Genomic DNA, 23,821 nt, shown 5'->3' with positions numbered 1-23,821 from the left:
TGTCTCTAGTGACTCCTATACCATGGGACTCTTACCAAACACCTCCAGGGAAGTCCCTGTAAGCTTTCCTGGAGTTTTCAAAAATCTCCTGGGGATTCCCTTCAGAGTCCCTCTCCCTGGAGAGGGAGTGGCTGACAGCCCGATTTGGACTCCTGGGGCAACAGTCAGGGAAAGATGGCCACCGCCCACCACGTGGCCGCCCTCAGTGCTGATCTTTCCCTAGGCACCTCGTCCAGCTCCAGCTCCTCTGGTGTGCTCCACCTTGGTGCCAGCAAGTTCCCGCCCACACGGTCAATGGGCACCACCACAATGTAGAACCACCTGTGTGGACAGAGCAACGGTCAGAACCTTCATCGACTGTGGCTACGACCCCGATCTGCACCAGCCTCTGGCCTCCTCTGTACACCTGACTAGCGAGGGGTCCTGCACTTGAGGCATGGAGAGGGAGAAGCGGCCATCCTCTATAAAGGCAGAGGCAGGCAGTGGCTTCTGAGGCAGGAGGTCTGGGGCAGTGCGGATGGACACCAGGTGCTGTAGGCCCCCAGCGCTGCTGCCGCGGTTCATCAGGACGAAGGAGTACTCCGTATTGGGTTGCAGGTCTGCAATCAGCTTCCGCATCGAGTGCCCGTCCACCTCCACGCTCTGCCCATTGTACAGGATCTGTAGGGGGAAGTGGAGGAACAGCTAATGCCTCTGGGTGGGGACCCCCTCACAAGTCTGCAGGGCGCAAAGGCTGCAGGAGGATCCAGTTCACGAGACATACGCCTGTGTGCACTGGGATCGGAGTGGCAGTGCAGAGCAGATGTGGGTGGGAGCTCTGGTCCAGGCTGGCAGTAGTCTACCCACCTTGAAGGGTACAGCTGACTTGTAAGAGTCGGGGACCTCCCAACTGAGCAGCACAGAGGTCTTCATTGCAGCAGCCACACGGAAATTCTTGGCAAACACTGTGGAAGCATGAGGACGAGTGAGCTAGCTGGGGTGGGGTGAAGGGGACAGAGGACGTGACAGTGGCTAAAGCAGAGGAGGAGGGGACGGAGGGGATATGGACTGAGGGTGATAACCAAGTACTCCCAGGCAACTTGACATTGCATAGTCCAAGTCCTAACCCAGGTTCTTCCACAGTGAACACTGCAGTAGCTGGGGATGCCACCATGCCTGTGGCCAGATCTCCAAAAGAGCATGGGTGAAAGAAAGCCTCAGCTCAGACACCAGGTCAGAGTAGCCAGGGATTAGTGGGCTGTGGTCACAAGATGTACGTGGCCACACGGTCTCTGGATGTCAGTAGGTTAGGCCCTAAAAGATTAGTGTTACGAACCAAAGTACAGCAAGCTGCACACCCTAGAAGGTGATGTAGCAAAAAGAGATCAGTGGATCAAGATCACAAGAGACTGGAAGGTCACGCAGACAGGTCAGTAGGTCAAGGACAGCAGAGGTCAGGGCCGCACACCCAAGAATGCGGTGCCTGTTCATTAGAGGTTAGAGGTCATGAGAGCATGAAGTGTCACACAGCAGAAGCTGGTGGATCAGTTGCAAGAGGTCAGTGGGTCAAGGACAGCACAGGTCCCTAGGAGCAGTCACGCTTGGGCAGCCAATCCCATGACCACAGCACACACCTTGCTCCATGGGCATGGTCCGGGACTGGATGCTGGGGCTGAGTGGGCCGGCGCCTTTGCTGGTATGTGCACGGACCTTGATGTCATAAGTGGTGTCCGGTTTGAGGCCCAAGAGTGTAAGGTGTACGTCGTCAGTGACATTCTGGAGTTCATGCTGGCTGTTGATGTCACGGTAGACCACGGTATAGTTGGTGATGCGACCATTCCTCTCTGCCAGCACCGGCGGGTCCCAGGCCAGTTCCGTGGTAGACGTGGTCAGTCCTGTCACTCGGAGGTTTTGAGGAAAGCCACTGGGCGCGTCCTCGGGGGTCGTGATCTCTTTCTCAAACTCTTCACCTGGGCCAGCCCGGTTCTTGGCAGCCAGCCGGAAGATGTAGGTGGCCCCTTTGTGCAGACCGGTGACTGTAAAATGCTGGTCATCCTTGCCAAAATCTATGGTGTTGGGCCGCGCCTCGTCGGCCCGACGGTATTGTAGCCGGTAGCCCAGCAGCTCTCCAGGCAGCTCCTTGGGTGGGTGCCACTGCAGCAGCGCGGTGTGCATGGCCGTGGTGCTGACCATCATGGTGGGCCGTCCTGGGACTGAACAGCACGCACTGGGCTCTGGTGCCGCCCTCCCTGCTGCCCACCCAGCTTAGTCCCTGACCCCTCACTCACCTGCCCCTGTGGTAGTAACCACTTTGGGCTTGCTTCGGGCACCATCCCCCTTAGTGGTGTAGGCAGCAACAGTAATAGAGTAGGTGGTCTCGGGGGTGAGGCCGCTGATGGTGGTTTCCTGAGAGAGAAGGGGGAAACGCAGCTCCCATCATACTGCATGAGGAGAAGCTAGACTCTCAGTCACCTGAGACTGTAGCCTAGCGTGCCCCAGGTACACAGGACCAGGGTCTTGGGAGGTAAAGCTGGACAAATCCTTACTCTGCTAGAGGCAGGGCAGCCAGGTGGGACGTGGGCTAGGAGCCGCCCACCCCAGAAGCCCCATGCCTGGGGCAGACAACTTTCTTCCTTTCAGAGAACAAAGGGCTGGCTACACTGTTACTTTCCCTCCTTTGTGCTGTGAGTGACACCTCATGAGGTCTCTACACACATTCAGACGGAGTCTTGCAAGCACCAGACACCTTCCATGCCTCTTGGCTTGTAAATACAGACTACCATCCTTCTTGAATTAGCTGGACCAAGGGCATTTATAGACACTAGTACAAGCAAACACACACACACACACACACACACACACACACACACACACACACACACACACACGGGTGGGGGGGAGGAAGCAAAGTACAACGCTGTAAGTTAGAGGGACCCCATCTACTCCAGCAACTGTGATAGCCAATCCCTCCTGAGACCACATAAGAGGGAGAAAAAGACAGGACACAGAATTCCCCAAACCCGGGAACTCATTCCCCTCTTCTTTCCACTGATGCCCAAGAAGTCAGCCACTCCACTTCCTTCTACCTTGGTGGATCCTACCCACACCCACATCCAGCATTTCCGGACATGCGGAGAAACACCATAGGAGACCAAGCCACGCCACACAGAGAGAGGTAGGAAGAAGGGAGGGTACCACCATGGAGTAGGAATAGGGCTGTCAGCACCAGCCCTGGTGTCCCTCCAGCTTTAAGCCTCAGGTGGGGCCAACTGCCGATGATGCCAAGAACCTTTTGCAGGACCAAGCTGGAGGGTCTCCAGGGCTCGGGCTCCAGCAGTACCAGTACTGGACCTGGCTCCCAGTGCTTCTCCCAGCCTGGGCCTGAGCAGGTGATTTTTCACTCTAGGGATCAATAAGGCCTAACGATCAGGATTGGATTTAACTCCATCCCTGTCTGGCCAGAGCAGGGGCCAGGCTCTGGTCGATTGTGAACATTGGCCTCAAATTGCTGCTCGACAGGCGAGGAGTACGGATTAGAGGAAACGCCAATCACTGCTCAGCCTGGTGCTCATGTCTACACGCCAATTTTCTCTGGATGTGGCTGGTGCCCTGTGGATCTTGGCAACACAGGCTGGGAGAGGGGGAGTGTCCCATGAGCCCAGCCTGACCCAGTCTTGCCCGTGCTTGCACACCTGTTACTTACATAGTCCTCGGACTCCTCTGGTCTCCACTGACAGCGGGAGGAGGAGAGAAAGGGAGACAGGATGGTGAAGGGTTTGGCCTGGAGAGGACCTGGCCCATGGAGAACTGAGAGAGCTCTGAAGTACCCACTGAGATGATAGCCCAGGACCAGTCCCCACTCAGACACAAGTCCCTGCATCACTGAGCACCGACTGTGTGTGCCAGGCCTGTCGAGGGCAGGGAGACAGGGTGGACTGTCAGATATGAAGACAGACTTGACAGCTCGGGCAGAGGGAAGACACTAAGGGATGACTGTATATCCTGCTATATACCTGGAGTCCCAATGTCCTGCTATGGCTGTTCAGCTCTGTCTGTCTGTCTGTCTGTCTACCCATCCTGCTCTCAGCTGAGACACTAAATTAGAGTTGCCTGAGCTGAGTGTCCCAGAACATAAGTGCTGGACTTAACCACTGCAATGGGCCGAGAGTCAGGCTTGTCAGAGAGATTTAAGGCTGAGTATCCAGCTCAGAGCTTGGACATCACCCCAGAGGCACAGGGAGACCTCACACCCCTGATTTTGACTCTACAGATGCCTGGAGTCAAAATAGGAAAACTAATTTCTTGGCTGGCAGTGGTAAATTCTGACACCAGTGGGCACTGGTATGCTGGGCAAACGGGTATGTAGACTGAGGACTCTAATGGGAAGCCTCATGCTAGTGAGGGGCAGGTCCTGTTTGGAGTCCTCTAGTGAGATCACCCTCCTATAGCTGGCCTGTCCTGTCCACTAGCCGGTGCTGGAGTGGCCTGGGCACCAGCTATTCGAGCCAGCTCTGTTACAGTCTTTGCGACAGAATATAGGAAAGTCTATAGAGTCCTGGAATGATCGTGTGTATTTTGCAGAGCAGGCTGGGACCAGTTAGGGTTGCTTACTTGAGAGGAGACCTGGGCTTCCCAAGCCCTGGTGTGGAGTTACCACAGCTACTGCCTATGTCAGGTAGTGAGAGGTGAAAGACCAAGGGGTAGGTGGGACAAGGAAGAGGCTGATGGCGTAGGGGGAGGAGAGAAGGAAAAGGGAGAGAGAATTAGCTCGACTAAAGCACAACAGTGAGAGAAAAGCCAAAAGGAAGGGACAAAAGGAGGAGGAGGGTGGCAAGTCTCATCTAGAGGGAGCTCAGGGGAGGCAGGCTGGGCCGTGCACATCTGGTGGGGATACACTTCACAAGCTTCTTTCTGATCGTACTGGGGCCCTGGGCTGCACAGATGGTTCTACTGGGTGCATAAGGGCAGGCTGGGGTGTCCTTGACAAGTCACACAGGGGATACCTAGGCCCTGGGGCCAGGCTGGATAAGTGCACCATCTGGACTCCCACTGGCCCAAAGCAGAATGACCCAGTCCCAGGGGGCAGGAGGCTACAAGGGCAGGCCTTGTCTTGGGTATATGCCTCGTAAAGAACACAAATATGGGGACAATGTCCCTGATCTTATTACCCAACCCCCTTCAAACTGTTGGGGACCAGCACACAAAAGTACACGAAGCGACTTTCCTGGAACCACAGAGGCTGCAGCTGTGGCGCCAGACTCCTGGGATAGGAGGGGCGGGATGCAGTCATTCTCTGGATGTTTCTGGGCGGGTGTGTCTGCTGAGACTTAGTGAGGAGCCTTCAACCTGCCCCAGGAATGCAGGCTGGTGAACACACCCACCTCTCCCACCCCTGGGTCCTTCAGCACAGACAGGTTGGGAGAAGAAAGAGGGCACCCTCTGGGCAGAAAAGAATTTTGGCTCAGAGGGTGAAGCCTAGCCAAAGGTGTGAAGGCTGTTTGTCTATGTGGGGGTTCATCCCTCAGCACAGCCTGCAGAGTATGGGGTTCCCACTTGGTTCGAGTGGGAATCTAGGCGCTTTCTGTTGGGACTTGGTGCTGGCCCAAGAATTCTCAGGACCTGGTTCTGGACAGGGAAACCAAGGGCAGATAACACAGTTTTTCCAATACTTGATCAGTCCTTTCCCAGGGTAGAGACTTGGCCTGCCATCCAAGTCCTGCCACCCACATGCTGGCTCATTTTGGCCATACATATAATTTCACAGCGCTCAGTGCTCCTCGATGGAATAGCAAGGTGGGGGTGAGAATACTCCAGGGACCTCACTGTGGGCTTGTGGGCAGAACACCCAGGAAGACAGAAGCTTCCAACAGGAAAGGGCTGGCAGGCTCGGCCTTGGAGCTAAACATTGGGGGTCAGGAGCCGAGTGGCACTCAGGTGATTATTCGCAGAGCTTTGCCTTGGTCACTGGCTTGAGGCCATAGAGGATAGAGAAAAGTCTTGTCTGCCTCTGGCTGTGTGGTACAGGGGATACCCAGAACAGCATTGGCCAAGACAACGGTTCAGCTCGAAGCTACAGCAAATGTGCTTTCTGCAAACACCACAAGGATGAAGCCAGTGCGGTGTGCAGGGAGCCTGGGGTCTTTGGAGATAGCCCTGTGAGCACTGGCGACGAAAACTGCTACCAGGGTGGAGGGGTAGCAGAACCAAGGTTAGCACAGCTTTCCCAATCCTAACACAAAAATGCTGTTTCTCTGGCACAGGGGCCTCACCTCCTGATCTCAGGAACTCCTGCCCTGACAGACCGAGGTGGCTCCAATGACCATAAAATGCGTAAACACCTCTGAGGGCAGGCACCGGAGGGAGTGACTGTGACACACTGGTCGCTGTTTACCCTGCCACCCAGCACCGTCCATGACATACCTGAGCCTCAGCCAGCATGACATCCTGGATGATGGGCTGGCCTCGGGGCTCCCCATTCTCCAGCCGCACATAGGTGACCTGGTAGCCACGAATCTGTCCGTGCTGCTTGTTGGGGACGGGCAGCTTCCAGGAGACATGCACAGCAGTGGAGTTCAGAGGCTCAACCTCCACCTTCCGTGGTGGCCCGCTAGGCACTAGGGGCCAGGTAGAGAGGGAGTCAGACGTGGGGGAACTGAGCCTGGCTTAGGCATGAACAGATAAGTCTAGGGCTATGACTCTGCACCCGCCCCCTTGGGAAAGGCTCCAATGCTGTTTCTTTGGCTGGCCAATTTGCCTGCAGTGGGCCATCCCTATGAACCCCTCTGGCAGGGCGGCTTCTTCATAGGGAACACAGCTGGGGAAGGGCCGGAAGTGAGGTACCACACCTTCAACTCCCTAGGCTCACAGCATCTGTCACACATCTCCTTAGCATCCAGCCAGAGTCCACTTGAGCCTCCTGTACTCATCTTCCCAACCCTGGCTCTCATATTAGGTGGGGCTGCTGCTTCTGCCATAGTCCTTTAAGGTATTTAAGGCTTCAGCTATCTCGGAGATGGCCCAGGAGCCAGGACCTGGATATGGGCTACCCCACCAACTACATCGCCCCAGAGTTTAGACCATTATGCCTATGTTTGGAAAGTGAGTCCGTCAGGTCCCGTGGAGGGAAGATCCTGGGTGCTCGGCAGGCAGCCCCAGAAGGCGTGCCTCCCGTTCCCACCCCTCCTCACGACAATGCTACCCACAGCAGCCTACCGTCCTCGTCGGTGCGCACCAGCACCGGGCTGCTCTCAGGGCCAGGGCCCACATCTGTGTGTGCCCGCACCCACACCCGGTACTCCGTCCACTTCTCCAGGCCCAACAGGTCCCAGCTGGAATGCTCACGGCTGATGCCATCCACCACATGCCGCTTACGGTCCTCGCCGTCCACTGCCTCATAGGCCACGGAGTACTGGGTGATAATGCCGTTGCGGCTGTCAGCCGGCGGTGGAACCCAACTTACCCGGACCGTGGTGGAGCCCGTGCTCACACATGTCACCTTCTGGGGAGGGGCGGATGGGGCTGGGGAAGACAAATGGGGGGAAAGCAGGCAAATGGAGGGTGGGGATCACAGGTACAGTGACCAAGTAACAAGGGACTGGAGACTCACCCAGCCATCCTGAGGCCCTCTAGGCATACTGCTGCTGAGGCAGCCTAACTCCCTCAGAAGTAGCTTTCCACTCTTACACACACACAGTATGTGCAGTGTCTCATGCACATATGGTGCTCTAACAGCGCCTCTCCCATGCATATGCCGTCTCACACAAACATGGTATCAGTGCGCGCACACACACACACACACACACACACACACACACACACACACACACACACACACACACACACACTCGAACACTTGGAGAATATAATCTCTTCTGGGGAATAAATGGTGCAGAGGCCTCCTTGGTTTAAGACTACCTTAACCTGTGCCTGCATGGACAGGGTTATGTGCTTAAGCTCACAGAAGTCTGAGGCTAGTCACAGGGATAGCTGGTGGCCTCCAGTTTGGAAGGAACGTATTCCACAGATTCCTTATGAGTTAGGAGGCAAGTGTGTGCTCTCTTTGTGCCTGGTGACTTTTCCAGACACCACACCACTGCCAATACAGGGGCTTCCCTTTACCTCAAGTTTGCTGCCCAGGTAACTTCAACAGACCCCAAGTCACTAGTGGCAGAGCACCACACCAGTGCTGGGAATGACCTTTAACCTCCCCCTGTGCACCCACCTCTTGCTCCAGCCTGGTCTCCCCAGGCCCCAGCATTCTACTCTCACCCTTGGGGATCACATCACCTACTTTCGTCCTTACAGCCCTGAATATTCAGCCGTGACTTAAAGCACCCTAGTTTACCATTCTCACCAGAGTCCCAAACTCACTTTATCATCTTTGCATGTGTGTGTGGTGTATGTACATGTGTATTTATATGTGAATATGTGTACCTGCCCCACAGATTTCTTTCTCAGCCTCCCGACAGTGTTATGTTATAAGGTGCGTTATGTGACCATACCCTATTTTTTATGTGGGTGCCGAGATTTGAACTTAGATCTTCAGGAATACGCAGCAAGCTCTCTTACCTGCTGAGTCATCCCCTCAGCCCCTCCTTTTCCCACCACTGCTTGACCCATACTGCAGCACTGAGGCAGGCAGACAAGGCATCCAGCGGGCTCTCCCCGGGCTCTCTGGGCACCTGCTGAGGTTTACTTCTCTGCCACTTCACAAATAACTCAGTCAATCTGCGCAGCTCCCAGACCTCCAGCTTCCTTCACCTACAGGCATATACACTTGCTCTCTGCCTTCCAATATTACCTGCTTCTATTTCCGGCTACCAGCCCCTCTCTTCCTTTACAATCTCAAGAGTGGAGTCCAAGGCTAAGCTCTTTCTTTCTTTTTTTTTTTCTTTTCTTTTTTTCAGAGCTGGGGACCGAACCCAAGTGCTCTACCACTGAGCTAAATTCCCAACCCTGGCCAAGCTCTTTCTTTCTTTTTTTTTTGGTTCTTTTTTTTTTTTTTTTTCCGGAGCTGGGGACCAAACCCAGGGCCTTGCGCTTTCTAGGCAAGCGCTGTACCACTGAGCTAAATCCCCAACCCCGGTCAAGCTCTTTCTTACCCACATTCTGTCACCTTCCTTCTACCTCCAGAGACTTTACCAGCTGCCCCTCTCCTTCCATGTTCCCACCTTGGCCCTCTCCCTACTCTCACAAAAGCACACGGATGCACTTCAGGAATTTCCACCTTCAAAGAAGACCCCATGCTCATTGCTACGGCCCCCCCAGTTACTACAGCCCCCTCACAGAGAGCCTCTTGATGACATCTTAGCATGCTGGCTTACTTCCTCACACACTCCGAGCCCCTCCCAATCTACCACACAGCCCCCCGGCCCGCTTCCCGACTACCTCTAGTTCCTTTCGGTCACTCAGCAGTACCATCAGGCCTTCCTCTGTAAACTTACTCTTTTTTTTTTTTTTTTTTTTTGGTTCTTTTTTTTTGAGCTGGGGACCAAACCCAGGGCCTTGCGCTTCCCTAGGCAAGCGCTGTAAACTTACTCTTTGTCTTCTTTCCCACCCCAGATCTCATTTCCAGTCTTCTCAGGACTGCCTCCTCCAGCTTAGGCCCCACCACACCTCCACACTTCTGTCCCTGACAGACACAGCATCTTGAATCTGGGTGCCCGAAACTGACAGGGGTGTGTGTGGCACGTGCTATAGGAACCCCCCACCGGAAACACAATGTACCTCCATATCTCTACCCCACTGCTCCTCATCTGTGATCTATCACCAAGCCTGGCTAGGAGGTATCCTAGATTACTCAATACCCCCCCCCATTACCAAGCCATCGAACTTCGCCTAGTCCACTGAAGAGGCGTCTAAGTGGTCTCTGCCTTTTGGCTCACCTGCCCATTTTCAGAGCCACCCCGACTGGTACAGCTTGGGTGGCTGCAGAGTTCCTGCCCAGGGCCACCGTATTCCCTGTTCCTTTTACCTAATTAGCTTCCCTGCCTGCTTCAGGCTAGGTGCAGTGTCCCATCTCCAAGACTGAACTCTTTGACCTTGCACCAACAGTGTTTCCCTCTGACCTTGCACCAACAGTGGCTCCTGTACTCCCATCTCTCTACCCTCCCAGCTCACTCTGCACAAACGTAATTAAGAGCTCATTTGGGTAATTACAAGCACCACTGTATGCCTCAGTCCACTGCAGCCCTATGGATACAGGCCGTCCCTTCTCGCCATGTACCAGAGCAGAGCACGCAGAGGCTTCTAGAGTGAACTTATGACTACGAAGTCAGGCAATCTCTGCACACAGTCCCACCTCGTACAGACTTAAGTGACACTGTCGTGCTTATGGTTTCTGTTTCACGGTGACATCCAGCCAGTCACAACTATGAGCATCTTATCAAATAGGCAACCTCGAAGATACCGGCATACTGATCGCAGACAAGCCATCTAGTATCACACCAAGCCACAGTTACAATCTGCCATCTTGTCCCAACCACAATCTGGGTGTGATGGACACAGTCACAGCCCCACACACTGACACACTTAGGTTCTATTGGCTGGGTATTCACACAAACTCCAGGTGGTTCTACAAACAGCCATGTTGTCACATGAGCCACTGTGCTCCCACAGGCAGATGTGGGGACACACACGCTGCCACACAGTCACATTCTCATGGACCTGTCCCCGAGTGCAGAGCCTCAGAGAGATCACATAGCTTCCAAGGACGTGTGGTGGTGGTGGGGGTATGAGGAGGGGAATGTGGGTGATGAGATGTGGGGCCATGGGGAGGAGGACAGGCATCTAGGCAGGTCTCAAAAATGGCAGGCCCACCAAATCAGTGCTATGATCTAGGTATGGAAAGAGAAGGACAGAGGACAGAGAAGAGTCGCAGTCACACAGAACTTACCTGTGCAAGATATAAGAGTCACAGGGGTAGGAGAGGGTCAGAAGGCTGGGCAGGGAGCGGAGAAGGCCACCACTGCCTGGACACAGACTCACAGGACACTTACCTGTCCTTTCTTGGGGTCCAGACTCAAGAGCCCAGCCTGGAGTCCAACACTGGACTCAGCAGGCCTCACCACCCACCTGCTTGAAGGGGAGTGGCTATGCCTGTGTGTAGTGTACCAGCCCAGATTGACAAGGGTGGCCTTAGCAGACACTTACTGGACTGTGCTGTACGGGCCTCTACGGTGGGAGTGAAGACGCCCACCCCCAAATCTGAGCGAGCAGCCAGCTGGAAGTGGTACAGTGTGTCAGGCTTCAGGTCCTCCAGAGTGTAGGAGGAGGTGGGGTCGAAGGTCACCTTGTGCTGGAAGAGCAGAGAGCACTTACAGGCGGCTCAGATCTCAAAGGCCACTCAGAGGTCATTCCCCATGTGGGCTGCAAGCAGCTGGCAGAGGATCCACTGTGGTTCTGACAGCCCCACCCCACACAGTCACAAGAAATGCATGGCTTGACTCATGCTACAGCCACTTCAAAGATCACAAAGGCCACCAGGGATCTATGACCCTAGGGGAAGCTTCAAGGCTAGGACAATATCACATGGACCACGAACCCAAGAGAACAAAGGTAGACTTTGGAAGCTTTGCCTCTAGCGTGGGGTGGGAGTGGGGTTGGGGGCGGTGCAGACCTCAGAACCACATAGGCTGTTAAGAGCTATGGAGCTGTAGGGAGTAACCTAGGGTCTGTAGCCAATCTAGGTGCGCCCATCCATCAGAGACCACTAGGAGCCAGGGGATATCTGTCTCCCCCTGCCCCCCCACCCTCCGTCCCAGCCTCAGGCTCACCTGCTGGCCTTCATCCTCTGCTGCCCAGTACACCAGCTCATACTTGACGATCCGCTCCTGCGGGGGCAGCAGCCATGACAGCTGGATCCTGGTGTCCGACTCGGCTTTGGCCTGGAAGTCTGCAGGCTGTGCAGGCACTGCAATGCCCACCCCAGGCAGTGTCAGCTTCATGACACCTCCCAAGGCCCAGTGAGAGGGTGCCAAGCTCTCACTAGCTTGCCTGCATCTCCAGTGACTACTTATCTGTGGAGTATGGCCCCCTCGCCCTTCCCAAGCTCCAAATTTCACAGCCTGAGGAAACAGGAGGGGCTGTGCCCAAGCCTCTGTTGTTATCATCCAGAACGAACCCCTCTACCTACCTCCCTGCTGTGTCTTGACTTGGATGGTGGGGCTGGGAGGGCCGTCACCCACGGCGGTAAAGGCCAGGACGCGGAGGCTGTAGGTGATGCCAGGTAGCAGGCTGCCCACGGTGGTAAGGAGTCCTGCATCGGTGTTATGCTTGTGCCAGGCGCTCAAGGGGCGTCGAGAGTCTGGGGTGTAGTAGACTCGATATCCCCGTACCAGGCCATTGGGCTCTTCAGGGGGTTCCCACTGTACCAGCATGGTGCTGGCGCTCAGCATTCGGGCCTGCACACGGCGTGGAGGGCTGGAGGGTGCCTGCTCACCCGTGCGCGCTCGCACCGCCTCACTGGGTGGTCCTCGCCCAATGCTGTTAACCGCCAACACACGGAAGGCATATTCTGAAAAAGGGCTGAGGCCACCAATGCTGTATCGGGTGCTGGCCACACCATCCACTTCCTGGAAGGGGCCGTCTGTGCCAGCTGCACGGTACTGGATGCCATAGAAAGACACAGGCTCGGTATTTCCAGAGTCCCATGTCAGGGTAACACTGGTGGCAGTTGTCTCTGTCACTACAAGATCAATTGGAGGCTTTGGCAGAGCTGAGGAGAAAGAATTGTTAGATGTCATGACTCTGAGGACAAATCAAGGCATCAACCAAACACAGGGTATGGCCACCCAAGTGTGGTTGATGCCCACACCCTCCTTCGAAAAAGGCTTGAAGAGCTTAAAGTGACTTCTTGGGGCAGCTGCATGGTGGTCCAGGGAGCCCTGAGCCCTTTGGTATGTAACAAACACATCACCCTTAGGACCCCCAACCCTGCCCCCTGCACACATTGGATCATCACATTAGCACATGTGATTCACCCAACAAACAGACCTTGGCCTATCAAGTCCCACACCGTTCACATGCCTAGATTAGGCAGAGATGTACCTGTCACTCATCTACACTCACTTGTACCACCTATAACACACACACACACACACACACACACACACACACACACACACACACACATCTTCCAAGGAATTGGCCTTTAGAGTTCAGAAAGAGCCATGAACTTGCTAGCCCCACCACCAGGCCCCATGACTTGGCTCAAAATGAAGGTGGCAAAATCCCGGCCCACGGTCTCTCCGAGAAGAATGACCACTAAGTCCTAAGAACCCTGTTCTGTGCCACGACGGCTCGTGGTCACATTCCTGCGCTCTGGAATGTATAGTCTGGGGAAAGAATCAGCAAATGAGTTGATGGTTAATTGTGAACAAGAACAGGAGGAAAAATCATGGCCTCTCCTTGGACGGGTGTGTGTGGGGGGGGGTTGTGGGAGGGGGAGTCTCACAGTGCTAAGGCCTGAATGGAGACGCTAAGCCACTGTCTGGGACAGGAGGGGCAGGCAGGGGACTAGAATAGTGTGTTTTTGTGGGGCTGGCAGAAACTGAGAGTGGGAGACCAGCTGATGTTCCTGGGTGACTCCCAGAGCAATGTGAGCCCCTGAAGCTCCCTTTTGCTTTCGTGAAAGGAGACGGGGTAAGGCCGGGCGGGCAGGTGCTTCTCTAGTGTGTGTGAGGCCTTGGGCTCCATCCCAAGTAGGACCAGGTGGATGACATGATTAATCCTAGCTTACATCCCGACTTCCTTTGGGCAGGACTGGGGACTGAGTCTGGGGCTTCCATCACGGTAAAGACTCTATCAACTGAGCTGTATCCCCAGTTTTTAGTTTTTATTTAAAAACAAAAAACAAAACACCCAAGTTAAGTGAACTGGTGCACTGGGGGAGCAGAGGCAGGAGGAGCTCTATGAGTTCAAGGCCAGCTCCTACTTATCTGCCCCAGGCCTGAGGACCTAACGCTCTCCAGCAAAGGAGAGCATCGGCTGGCTGGGGCACCGACTGGTACTCACCTTTTACTGTGACCTGGGCTGTGGCCTCTATCATGCCCAGTGAAGAGATGGCCACACAGGTGTAGTTGGCAGACCGCATGACATTGCTGAGCTCCAGAACATTGCGGCCAACTGGCATCTCGTCCTCTTTGGTAAGTTCCTCGGCGCCCATCATCCACTTCACATACGGCATGGGTGCTCCCACTGCCACACACGTGAGGTTCACGTTGCCGCCCGGCATTACCTCCTGGCTGCTGGGAGGGATGGAGAAACGAGGAGCCACGCGGCGCACTGTGGGAGGAGGGAGAGAGGCACTCACAGGCTGGGCAGGACCCAAGGGCAGACAGAAGGGCAGGGGCCCCTCATCAAGGAAGCCTCTCTTGTCAGAGACAGGAGGAGTGGCGTCCCCGGGGCCCGGCTCACCATTTCCCGCCTCACTTTGGGAACAGTAGTCCCTGCACTCAGGGACCATCTGGAACACCTCTTAATGAGAACTTGCATAACCAGGCTCCCATCTTGTGGCATGGGACACTCAGCCAAGGTCACACAGGACTTAGTGCAGGAGCCGGGCCTGGTTAGGGCCACAGTCCAGGTGGTCCTCCAATGACCACCCCTGCTTACTCCTGACTCCCCTCCTCCTGTGTCTCCAGAGGGACCAGATGGGGGCACCAATGAGAGAAACCAGGTCCTCCGAGCATGGCTGGGGTGGGGAAAAGGATCAGTCTGGGGGTGACATGGCCACCTTCTCTGGAGTCAAGGTCTCCACCTCCAGGCCATGACCCCAGGAGAAAAGAGAAAATGGCACAACTACCTGCTGGGCCTTGGCTGTGCAGGTCAGCCTGGAACCCACAATGTGGATGGCCCCTTAGGAGGGCTAGTCCAGGGACAAGGGGTTGGGCGGGCCAGGGACGTGGTCCGCGGGCAGGATGGGCATGATGATGGCAGTAACATGATGAGGTGCCGAGCAGACGGCTTTCTGGACCAGTGAGTAAAGCTCTCAAGGAGGATGGCTGTGCCTAGCTACAACCCCAGCCTTGAACTCCCCTGGCCAGAAACTGTCCTGGGCTTCTCAGTCCAGGGCAAAGCCTGAAACCAAACCCCAAGTGGCAAGCCTGGTACAGACATTCAGAGCATGCAGAGGGGTAAGGTGGACAAGACCTAGCTACACATAGGCTTGCTTGGCATGCAGGCAGGTCATGCAGCTGCTAACAGAGGCTCATATGCATCCTAGATGGTCACCCTACACAAAGGGCCAAAGAGGACAAGCAGCAAGCCTAAGTGACCTGCGGGCCACTATGAGAGCACAGGTCTCTAAGGACTCTTGCTGGGGAGTCCAGACATGCAGAGGACCCATGGTACCACGTAAGAAGCAGGTCACATAGCCCCCAGGTCACAGAAGCAGAGGTGGAAGCCCCAAGGAGACTACCAGGTTCAACCTCACCTCAATTCCCAGGGGTCGAACTGAAGCTCAGAGCTGAGACATTTAGTGAAAGTCACTCGGATTGTACTAAGGGTCTGCCTGAGACATCTTTCAAAATCCATTTCCCTCCAAACACATAGGTAATGCCACTGACAACATCTAAACACCACGCCTGCGGTCCCTTCACCTCTCACCCTAACTCCCGCGCTCTCCACAGACGACTTTCGTTCCCCTGATTAACACGCTTCTGCGTGCGTGGTTCCTGATGCTCCATGGCCAGCCTACAGGACCTTGGGCAGAACTCGCACCTCCTATGCCACTTTCACTAAGTCCTACAAGGGGAATCCCAACACTGGCAGCCCCAAGTGAGTCACGGCGAATGGCAGCCCCGGTCTGCTCCCCACACTCATGTCAGTCATTTACCAGGACTGTATTGTACACGTCCAGACTTCCACCTTTGGCCTGAAGCAGCAGCACCCTTACTCTTCCTTCCCTCCCCCTCTCCCCCTCTCTTTTAGAGCACTAGGAACTGAACTCAGAGACTCATGGTGCTGTACTCTACCACCAGCAACATTTCCAATTCCATCTGCGTTTGCCCCGGGAGGCGTCACCTTGGCATCCCTGGCGCTGGGCGGTGTGTTATCTAGATCTGGCTAATAAGTAACAAGCTTTGGACCAGAAACAACCTTTGGATGTTTGCACAACCGATGAGAGCAGCAACACACTTTACAGGGGCAGCTGAGCTTAGGTTTTCCTTCCTGAGGCTCTCATAAGCCTAGGAGGACCTGCTCCAGTACAAAGGTAAGAGCGGTGGGGTAACAGTGAGGCACTGAGGAGCAGTGACCAGGCTGCACTGATGACCTGGGTCCAGCCCTGCCCAGCGCCGACTCTTCTACACTTCTAGTTTTGGAACATACGACTCTTCATTTGGCGTATACTAGCATAAGTGGGTTTCTACCCTAAGTCTCTCTTTGAAAACTTATTTATCTATTTTTGTTTGTTTGATTTTTGAGACAGGATTTCTCTGTGTAGTCCTGGCTGTCCTGGAACTCACTCTGTAGACCTGGCTGGTCTCAAACTCAGAGACCCACCTCTTCCTCCCAAGTGCAGGGCCTGTGCCACCACTGCCCAACCAAAACTTATTTTATTATTCATTTATTTAGATTTATTTTATTATTTTGGGTATATGAATTTTGCACCACATGTACACCTGATGCTCAAGGAGGTGGTGAGCTCCCATGTTGGGACTGGGAATAGAGCCTGGGCCCTTTGTAAGCAAAAGTGCTCTTAACCATCCAGTCAAATCTCCAGCCCTAATTTTTTTTTTTTAATTTCTGTGTATGTGTGTATAAGCCTGCATAACCGTAAGTGCACCACATGTATGCTAGAACCCATGGAGTCCAGAAGAGGACTCCTGAGTGCTGGGAGTAAGTGTGTGCCACCACTGCCTAGCCTCTTTATCATGAACGTTAATATCAGGAGTCCACATGGCTGGTGACACAGTTATTACAGACGCAGCAGTTCTCATGACAAAGGACAGGTGTGTCCCAGGGTCATGGATTCCAAGTGCCTCATAGAAACAGACTCCCCTTCAAGAACTCTTGACAAGGTGCAGACAGGCTTTGCCAGCACAGGACACGGGCACTCCTGGGTTTCAGACGAGGTCCAACAGATTGGCAGTACAAGGTGAATAATAGGTACACAGGCTGCATGTAAGCCAGACCTAGGCCTAGCAAGGAATGGAGGAGTTCAGAACACAAGAGTTGCTGGAACTCAACAGGTCTCTCTGTTACCTCCTTTTCACTGAAGGGCATGGAGTCAGGTACAGAGGAAGCCACTCTTCCTTCCTATCTTTTATTTTATTTTATTTATTTATTTATTTATTTATTTTTTTTGAGATAGGGTCTATGTAGCCCTCGCTATCGTGAAGCTCAGTATATACACCAGGCTGGCCTTGAACTCACAAAGGTTCACCTGCCTCTGCCTTCTGACTGCTGGTATTAAAGCGGTGCACATCATGTCCAGTGGAAAGCTACTCTGTCCTCTGTGCAGAGGGTCCCTATGCCACTATGTGTGCACTGCAGATGAGGGCCAGAGTCAACACTGACACGGGAAGTGACTCACGCGCCTGTCTTTATATACCCAGTAGGTTAGGTCTGTATGGTAGCTCCTGTCCTCGGGAGCCATGAAGGCCATAGGGCTTTAGCGCTGGCATAGGACAGAGCTCCAGATGGCATACAGATGGCACTTTTGACAGTGACCCCAGGGGAAAGGTCAAGGCCAGATGTTTAGCTCCAGTTAATGGTGGAACCTTAATGGAAGAAGGGGCCACTGGGAGTCAGACTCAAGGGGTTATGCAGCAGGAAGTAGGTCTTTGGACAATAAACCTGGGGCCCAAACTTTTACCCCTGGATAGTCCATAGTGGACAGTGTTTTTGGACACAGCAGAGACCTCATGGATCAGTCTCAGAGGTCAAGCCAATGCCCTGGGCCACTCCTTTGAGAGCCTCCATCTCTAGTCCCTGTCAGGAAACTGGGTCCCTGTGGAAACTGATACTAAGAATGGCTTTGGGGGCTGGAGAGTTGGCTCAATGGTTAAGAGTGATGGCTGCACTTCTAGAGGTCCTGAGTTCAATTCCCAGCAACCACATGGTGGCTCCCAACCATCTGTAATGGGATCCGATGCCCTCTTCTGGTGTGTCTGAAGACGGCTACAGTGTACTCACATACATTAAATAAATAAATCTTAAAAAAAAAAAAAAAAAAAAGAATGGCTTTTATTTCCTCTCTAAGATGCAAGCTGTAGGGAGAACTCTAGGGGCTACAGACAGGTGTGAGGTCAGCATCACCCCAGCACTAGGAAAGGACCTCAACCAGATGCCCCAGGTGTTCCACTGATAACTACATTCCTACGGAAGGGCACTAGGGTCCCCACATGCAAAGATTCCTGGAAGGCCATCTGCTAGAGCTCAGGCAGGCCAGCTCATCTACAGAAAATGGTGTGGGGGGAAAGAGGCAACAGAGTGTCCCAAATGCTAGAGGCCCTGTGTCCTAGCCCAGCCTGGACAGCTACCCCTGAGCCAACAGCAGGAAGTGGTTGATGCTCCAACCCAGCATCTCTACCATCCTCCCCCAGCCACAACAAGCACGGAGCCTCCAAAGGGAACGGGACTCACCCTGGACTCGGTCTATTGACAGATGCAACAGCAGGGAAGGAAAAACTGGAGCTGGGGAAAATGCACTTAGGGTCTAATCTCAGGCTCCAACAATGCCGGTCTATTACCGTTCCCTGTGCATCCTTACTGCTGACATTTTATAGACAATTTCCAAAACAGGGCCCTGCCATTTCTGGATTATATTTCAGCTGTAACTTTTAAGTCTAATTATTTGCGCTGACAACCCCCTATAATAGGGTGGTGCGGCGCCTGGAGGTATCAGCATTCAGTGGAGTGACAGCCTAATCGCAGGGGGAGGTAGCCCCGCAATCTGCATTCACTTGCGGAAATTTCTCTGATGAAAATAACACAACATTAAGGAGGGGATAAGGGGCAGGATCCACTGTATCAAGATAAAATAACTCTTTAATAAATAACCTTGTGGCTGCCGCAGAGCAGTAATTAAATGCTGGCACACCCGGCACACAGTTTTAAGTAAAGCTAGAAAAATGTAAGATGCAATTATCAGCACCAAACAAATTACCAGCCCGGCAAATCCCCCCGGAATATTTAGAAACTCATTTCTCCTTCCCGTTAAATATTTGTGTATGCGTTTATTTTTGGTGGGACCACAGGGTGGGTGGGAGAAAGAACAAAGGACGCAGAGGGTAGGTTGAAGGGGTGTGGGGGGAGTGGCTGCGGACTGGGCTGTCTGCTGCTGACTATTTTCTGAACGCCCTGGCAGATCCGCCTGGTCAGCGAAATGGTGTAACCGAAATGCCCCAGAGCTCAGGAGTGCATATGGATGGAGGCTTAGGTTGATATCTGAGCCCAGGCTGCAGCCCTCCTCCTGACTGGCTCCCTTGTCCTCCTGGAGTAAATTCAAAACCACAGGGCATGATGCAGAAACCGCCTGGTAGCTTGGGTCTGTCCTGTGCTTCTTCCTAGGACCCCCGAAGCCAGTGATCAACCCTTTACACCACATGGTATGTAAAGGACCACTAGCCCCTTGCTGGCCCAGACCTGAGAAATAGAGGCCTGGCTCCAAGGGGATTGAGTGCTCTGGGAGGGGATACAGGGAATGTCAAGAAGCCCTGCCCCAACCTAAGGCTGAGCAGGACTGAAACTCAAGGCCCCGGCAAATCGTGGTGGTAACTCAGTCACTCCAGGCAAAAGCAAACTGGATCTGAATGCTTAGTGCCACAGCCTAGCATGGGACTGAGGGCTGCTGGCTGGTCACTGAGCCACATACACTGCGCCCTTAGAGAGGCTGGCTTGGAAGCTCAGGTAGAGGGGTCTGGGCAGGCAGGGTGACCTGGGTTTGGACCTGGTAAGAGACAGAAAGGATATAATGTCGGGACACTTACTTAGTGTACCAAAATGATGCCACTTGCCTTGGACTACAGCCGTCAGGGTCTTTGAGAGGCAGACCAAGGCTGGTCTTATGTCTCAGAACAGCCAGTCTGCTTCATGGAGCATTGGTAAGGCTCTGGGGGCCTCAAGGACGGGGCAGACACTGCAGGACTGTGTTGTGTACTGCAAGATCTCAAGGGGACAACTCACTCTAAATTAAGTCTACTATTGTCTCCTGGAGTTCTGCCTTCTCTTAGGAAACATGGCCTATATAAGGGTGAGGAGATTACAGCAGCTTCCCTAACCCCCTACACATGCTAAGCACTGCAGCCTTTACAGTTTCTCTGACCAGAGATCCCCACAACCATTCCTGAACATAGCCCTAGCCTGGTCCGGGTGCAAAGCTGCGTGCAGTTCTGTCGGGTAGTTTTATGCCGTGCACCATGCGTGAGTGGCCACTCCAACAGCGGAGCCTAGCTAAGGGAAGGGGACATGCAGACACACAGTGCATCAGGGATTCAAGCAACAGGGACATGCAGGGCAGGAGGCCTGCCCACCCATCCCTGGTCCTGCCTGCCAGCCAGCCCGAACACTGAGAAGAGGCCAACTGGCGGGCAGGCACGGCTGGAGCGAGCCTGAGGGAGCCGACCGAGCCCGCTGGTCCCAACTGACGGGCACAGTCGGCAGCGAACTGTAGATGGATAAGAAGTGAAAACGACCAACCTTCTCGCTGATCTGAGAGATGAGAGTTTGGGTTGATGGCAGAGTGCGATGAGGATGAGAGGGAATAAAAAAAGACAAGGAGAAACACAGAGAGAGTAAAAACAGGCCAACCTCCATCTGCCCACACAGCACAGAGACAAGACAGGACTCCTGTGCCCCTCGCACACACACGTGCACACGGGTGCACACGGACCACGCCGCTCACAGAAGACTTAGGACTCATGGAGGGACACAGTGGACAGGGTAGGGCCCACCAGCGGGTGCCAGGGACGATGAGGGCAGAGCGGGGAAGGTAGAAGTGGGGCACGGGCCAGTCCCCACGCCTCACACACCCTCACCGCTCAGACAGACCCTACTGGGCTCTGGGGTCAGGGCCCACCCAGCTCACAAACCCACAGAGGCACACAAGCCACTACAGCCCCACCACTGTGAGGAGGCCCCATGCCGCACCAACACATGCCCGGATGGATGCCTGTGGGAAGAAAGGCTAGGAGGTAACATCCTCATTTCAGAGAGCGGAGACTCAAACGCAGGGTGGGTCCCTGAAGAGAGGGGAGAGGCTGGTGATCCCGGTACAGGTAAGCCAGGCTTTGCCAAGGGCAGGGTTCTGCCTTGGCCCAGGCAGCTGTATGTCTGAGGGCTGGAGGGGAGAGACGCCGTGGAGAGAAGGAGAAAATGAGTCACTGGAGGAGGGAGTCAGATGGTGATGGAGAAAGAGGCTGGTCCACCCAGCGTGCCTGGGCCTGCTAGACTGTGGGTGGAACTGTAAGCAACTGTGAATAAAGTCAGATGTAAATGTACGACGTGTGTCCCCCAGCGCTAGCCCAACAGACAGAAACCCAGACAGCTGCCTCTCATGCGCCTCCTGTGCACCTGGCAGCATGCTGGGAGCTCTACATGGACTGCCCCACTGGGCCTCAGAGAGGCAGCCCGCGCAGCTTGGGGAACAGAGGAAGAACTGGGAAGACTAAGTCTGAGAAGATGAGTCAAACAGACAGAAGAACAAAGTTAGAGGCAGAGACGGAAGCCCTCAGGAGGCTGCAATCCTGAGAAAAAAGGTCTCCACGGGCAAAGTGCCTCTGGGTGCCAGAGTCTGGAGGGAGCTATGGTTATTAGACTGGTCTGATTAAGTGCTGCTACTGGTACCTGAATGGCTAGAGATGCTTCTAAACATCCTACTATGTGAAGAATGGCCCTCAACAGAGATGTTTTCAGTCTAAAATGTGAACAGCGCTATGGATAAGAAACCCCTGAGCTATGATTCACACTAGCCTGAATCGGGAGGTCTAGGGCCCGACAGAGTTGGGGACTTCCATCTCTGGGTGACAATAGGAACCACCATGGATTGAAATCCTGAAGCCGCTATATTGGGAGACAAGAGTCCAGCAGAGAGGCACCAGGGTGGGGCAGGGTTCTTCCATGCCTATCCGCCCACATACAGAGTTAGAAATACAGAGCTGGTGGTTGGCGGTGCACAGGCCGTCCCAGAGCACTCCTGGGCCGATGGGGCTTTGCTAGGCACAAAAGCAAGCTGGAAACACTACAGGCCAGGGTCCCAAGTGAGCAGGGCTTCCCTTACAGTCCGAAATCCTAGATCCAAAGGCCCCCCATAGACTCAGACGGATTCTTGATATGAGGCTGGGCCTGGCGGGTGAGCTACAGAGGCCAGGGGTGGCTATGTTAGGCTCTGGACAGGCAGGGCTGAGGGTAAAGGAGCTACTATACCCTTGACCTCCCAAGGCCCTTGCAAGTGGAGCTTATCCCAAGAAGTGGGATAAGGCAGGATTCAGCTAGTGGTGGGATAAGGCAGGATTCAGCTAGGGTCATGTCCAAGGCAATCATGTGTGGACAGCAGGAACTCTGAAAGTAGGGATGCTCCAAGGGTTAGGGTCTCCTGGTCATTGCCTTAGTGGCCACCTCAACCCATTTCCAGAGAGAACCATTGCCCGGCCACTGGGCACCGTCAGCAAGACAGCGCTACCTGGACAGGTGTGGTGCCTAGCTAAGATGCCCACATCATCCTTCTGGAGTCTGGGTGGCCTTTTCCTGCGTTTGTACTGCCTGTGGCAGCTCTACCCTAGGAAACGGCCATAAAGCAATGCTTAAACAGCTGACTTGGGGTTTACAAAGGCTCTGCCTGGCCTCTCCTCTCTGCTGTAGCCATGTGCAGACAGGGGCTGCCTTGGCTGAAGAGGGAGGAGGAGGCTGTCATTGTGAAGAGTCTTTTCAGCTGCTAATCTCCCAGAGGGAACTTTGCAGACTCCTGGGCCTTTGTTAAGATACCCAGCCTGGACCAGCCTGGGGTTAAGTGTGCTCTTTTCAATTCTATTCCTCTCAGCCTTCAGGAAGTTTCTGGGTTCCTGGTCTCTGTCCTGATGGTATTCCTAAAGACAGGAGGCAGTGAGTCATCTCACCGAATTGGTACACAGGGCAAGGACAGTGATAGGGGTTTCCCAACTGACTCCCAAGAAGAAACACAGTTAGCCAATACAAACAGCTTCTCTGGTCAACTAACAGGCTGACACCTGCGACCCCTCCAAAACCGACCCGTGCCCTGGGGCATGGCTGGCCCTTGTAAGCAGCTGGCAGCTTATACCTCTCCACCTCAGTAAGTAAGTCTGCCAAACTGCTTTGAGAGGAAGATGGCCACTACCATCACTTGGGCTCCATGAGCTGGAGAGGCGTCAGACCATCCTCAGAAAGAGGGAGGATCCTTTTAAGTGATGGAGTTACTACTGCAGGGGAATGGCAGGGAAGCTTGGTCTCTTTCCTCTAGCGATCCCCTGGGGATCCACTTTTGAGACGATCTCTCACGGTATCAGGGAGGACCCGGGTGGCCAACTTTGATTCCTTCTGGCTATAAACAGAGGCTGGACTCACCCAAACAGTCCCAGACCCTTCAGCTACGGATCTAACTGTAAATAGCACACAGCCCAAGGCACTATACCTATAGGGGCTCATGAGGGACAGAGTTGGTGACAGAACACAGCAGGCTCCTCCTGGAAGGCCCATCTGGTCCATTCCTGAGCCCTGCCAAATCTAAAGTTTAGAACCAGGGTCCTAGAGCCTAGCCTGCTGGGGTAGCAGGAGGAAAGTCAGGTCAGACATGCAGCACACTCATGTAATTATATGTTGTCTGTGCTCAACTTCCCACCCCAACACACACACACACACACACACACACACAGACACACACACA

General features: G+C 54.1%; 1 protein-coding gene across 14 annotated transcripts in view; it reads right to left on the bottom strand.

Moving 5' to 3' along the window:
* Window positions 1-23,821, bottom strand: part of Ptprf (protein tyrosine phosphatase receptor type F) — a 68,503-nt gene that overhangs the window by 15,366 nt on the left and 29,316 nt on the right. For 4 of the 14 annotated variants that reach the window (XM_032899258.1, XM_032899261.1, XM_032899270.1 and 1 more), the window contains 12 exons: window positions 13,993-14,262; window positions 12,113-12,694; window positions 11,754-11,890; window positions 11,131-11,275; window positions 7,192-7,497; window positions 6,400-6,593; window positions 3,683-3,709; window positions 2,268-2,385; window positions 1,614-2,192; window positions 847-944; window positions 407-660; window positions 228-321 (listed from right to left, as the gene is read on the bottom strand). In XM_032899258.1, coding sequence (XP_032755149.1) covers window positions 228-321; window positions 407-660; window positions 847-944; window positions 1,614-2,192; window positions 2,268-2,385; window positions 3,683-3,709; window positions 6,400-6,593; window positions 7,192-7,497; window positions 11,131-11,275; window positions 11,754-11,890; window positions 12,113-12,694; window positions 13,993-14,262 — 2,804 coding nt within the window. The remainder of the gene's footprint in view (window positions 1-227; window positions 322-406; window positions 661-846; window positions 945-1,613; window positions 2,193-2,267; window positions 2,386-3,682; window positions 3,710-6,399; window positions 6,594-7,191; window positions 7,498-11,130; window positions 11,276-11,753; window positions 11,891-12,112; window positions 12,695-13,992; window positions 14,263-23,821) is intronic. The other 10 variants (XM_032899264.1, XM_032899276.1, XM_032899287.1 and 7 more) reach the window with 6 other exon arrangements.

This window comes from Rattus rattus, chromosome 1, assembly GCF_011064425.1.
Source record: "Rattus rattus isolate New Zealand chromosome 1, Rrattus_CSIRO_v1, whole genome shotgun sequence".
Classification (NCBI taxonomy): Eukaryota; Metazoa; Chordata; class Mammalia; order Rodentia; family Muridae; genus Rattus; species Rattus rattus.
Note: the sequence above shows the minus strand (reverse complement) of the source record. Positions and strands in the feature narration are given on the sequence as shown.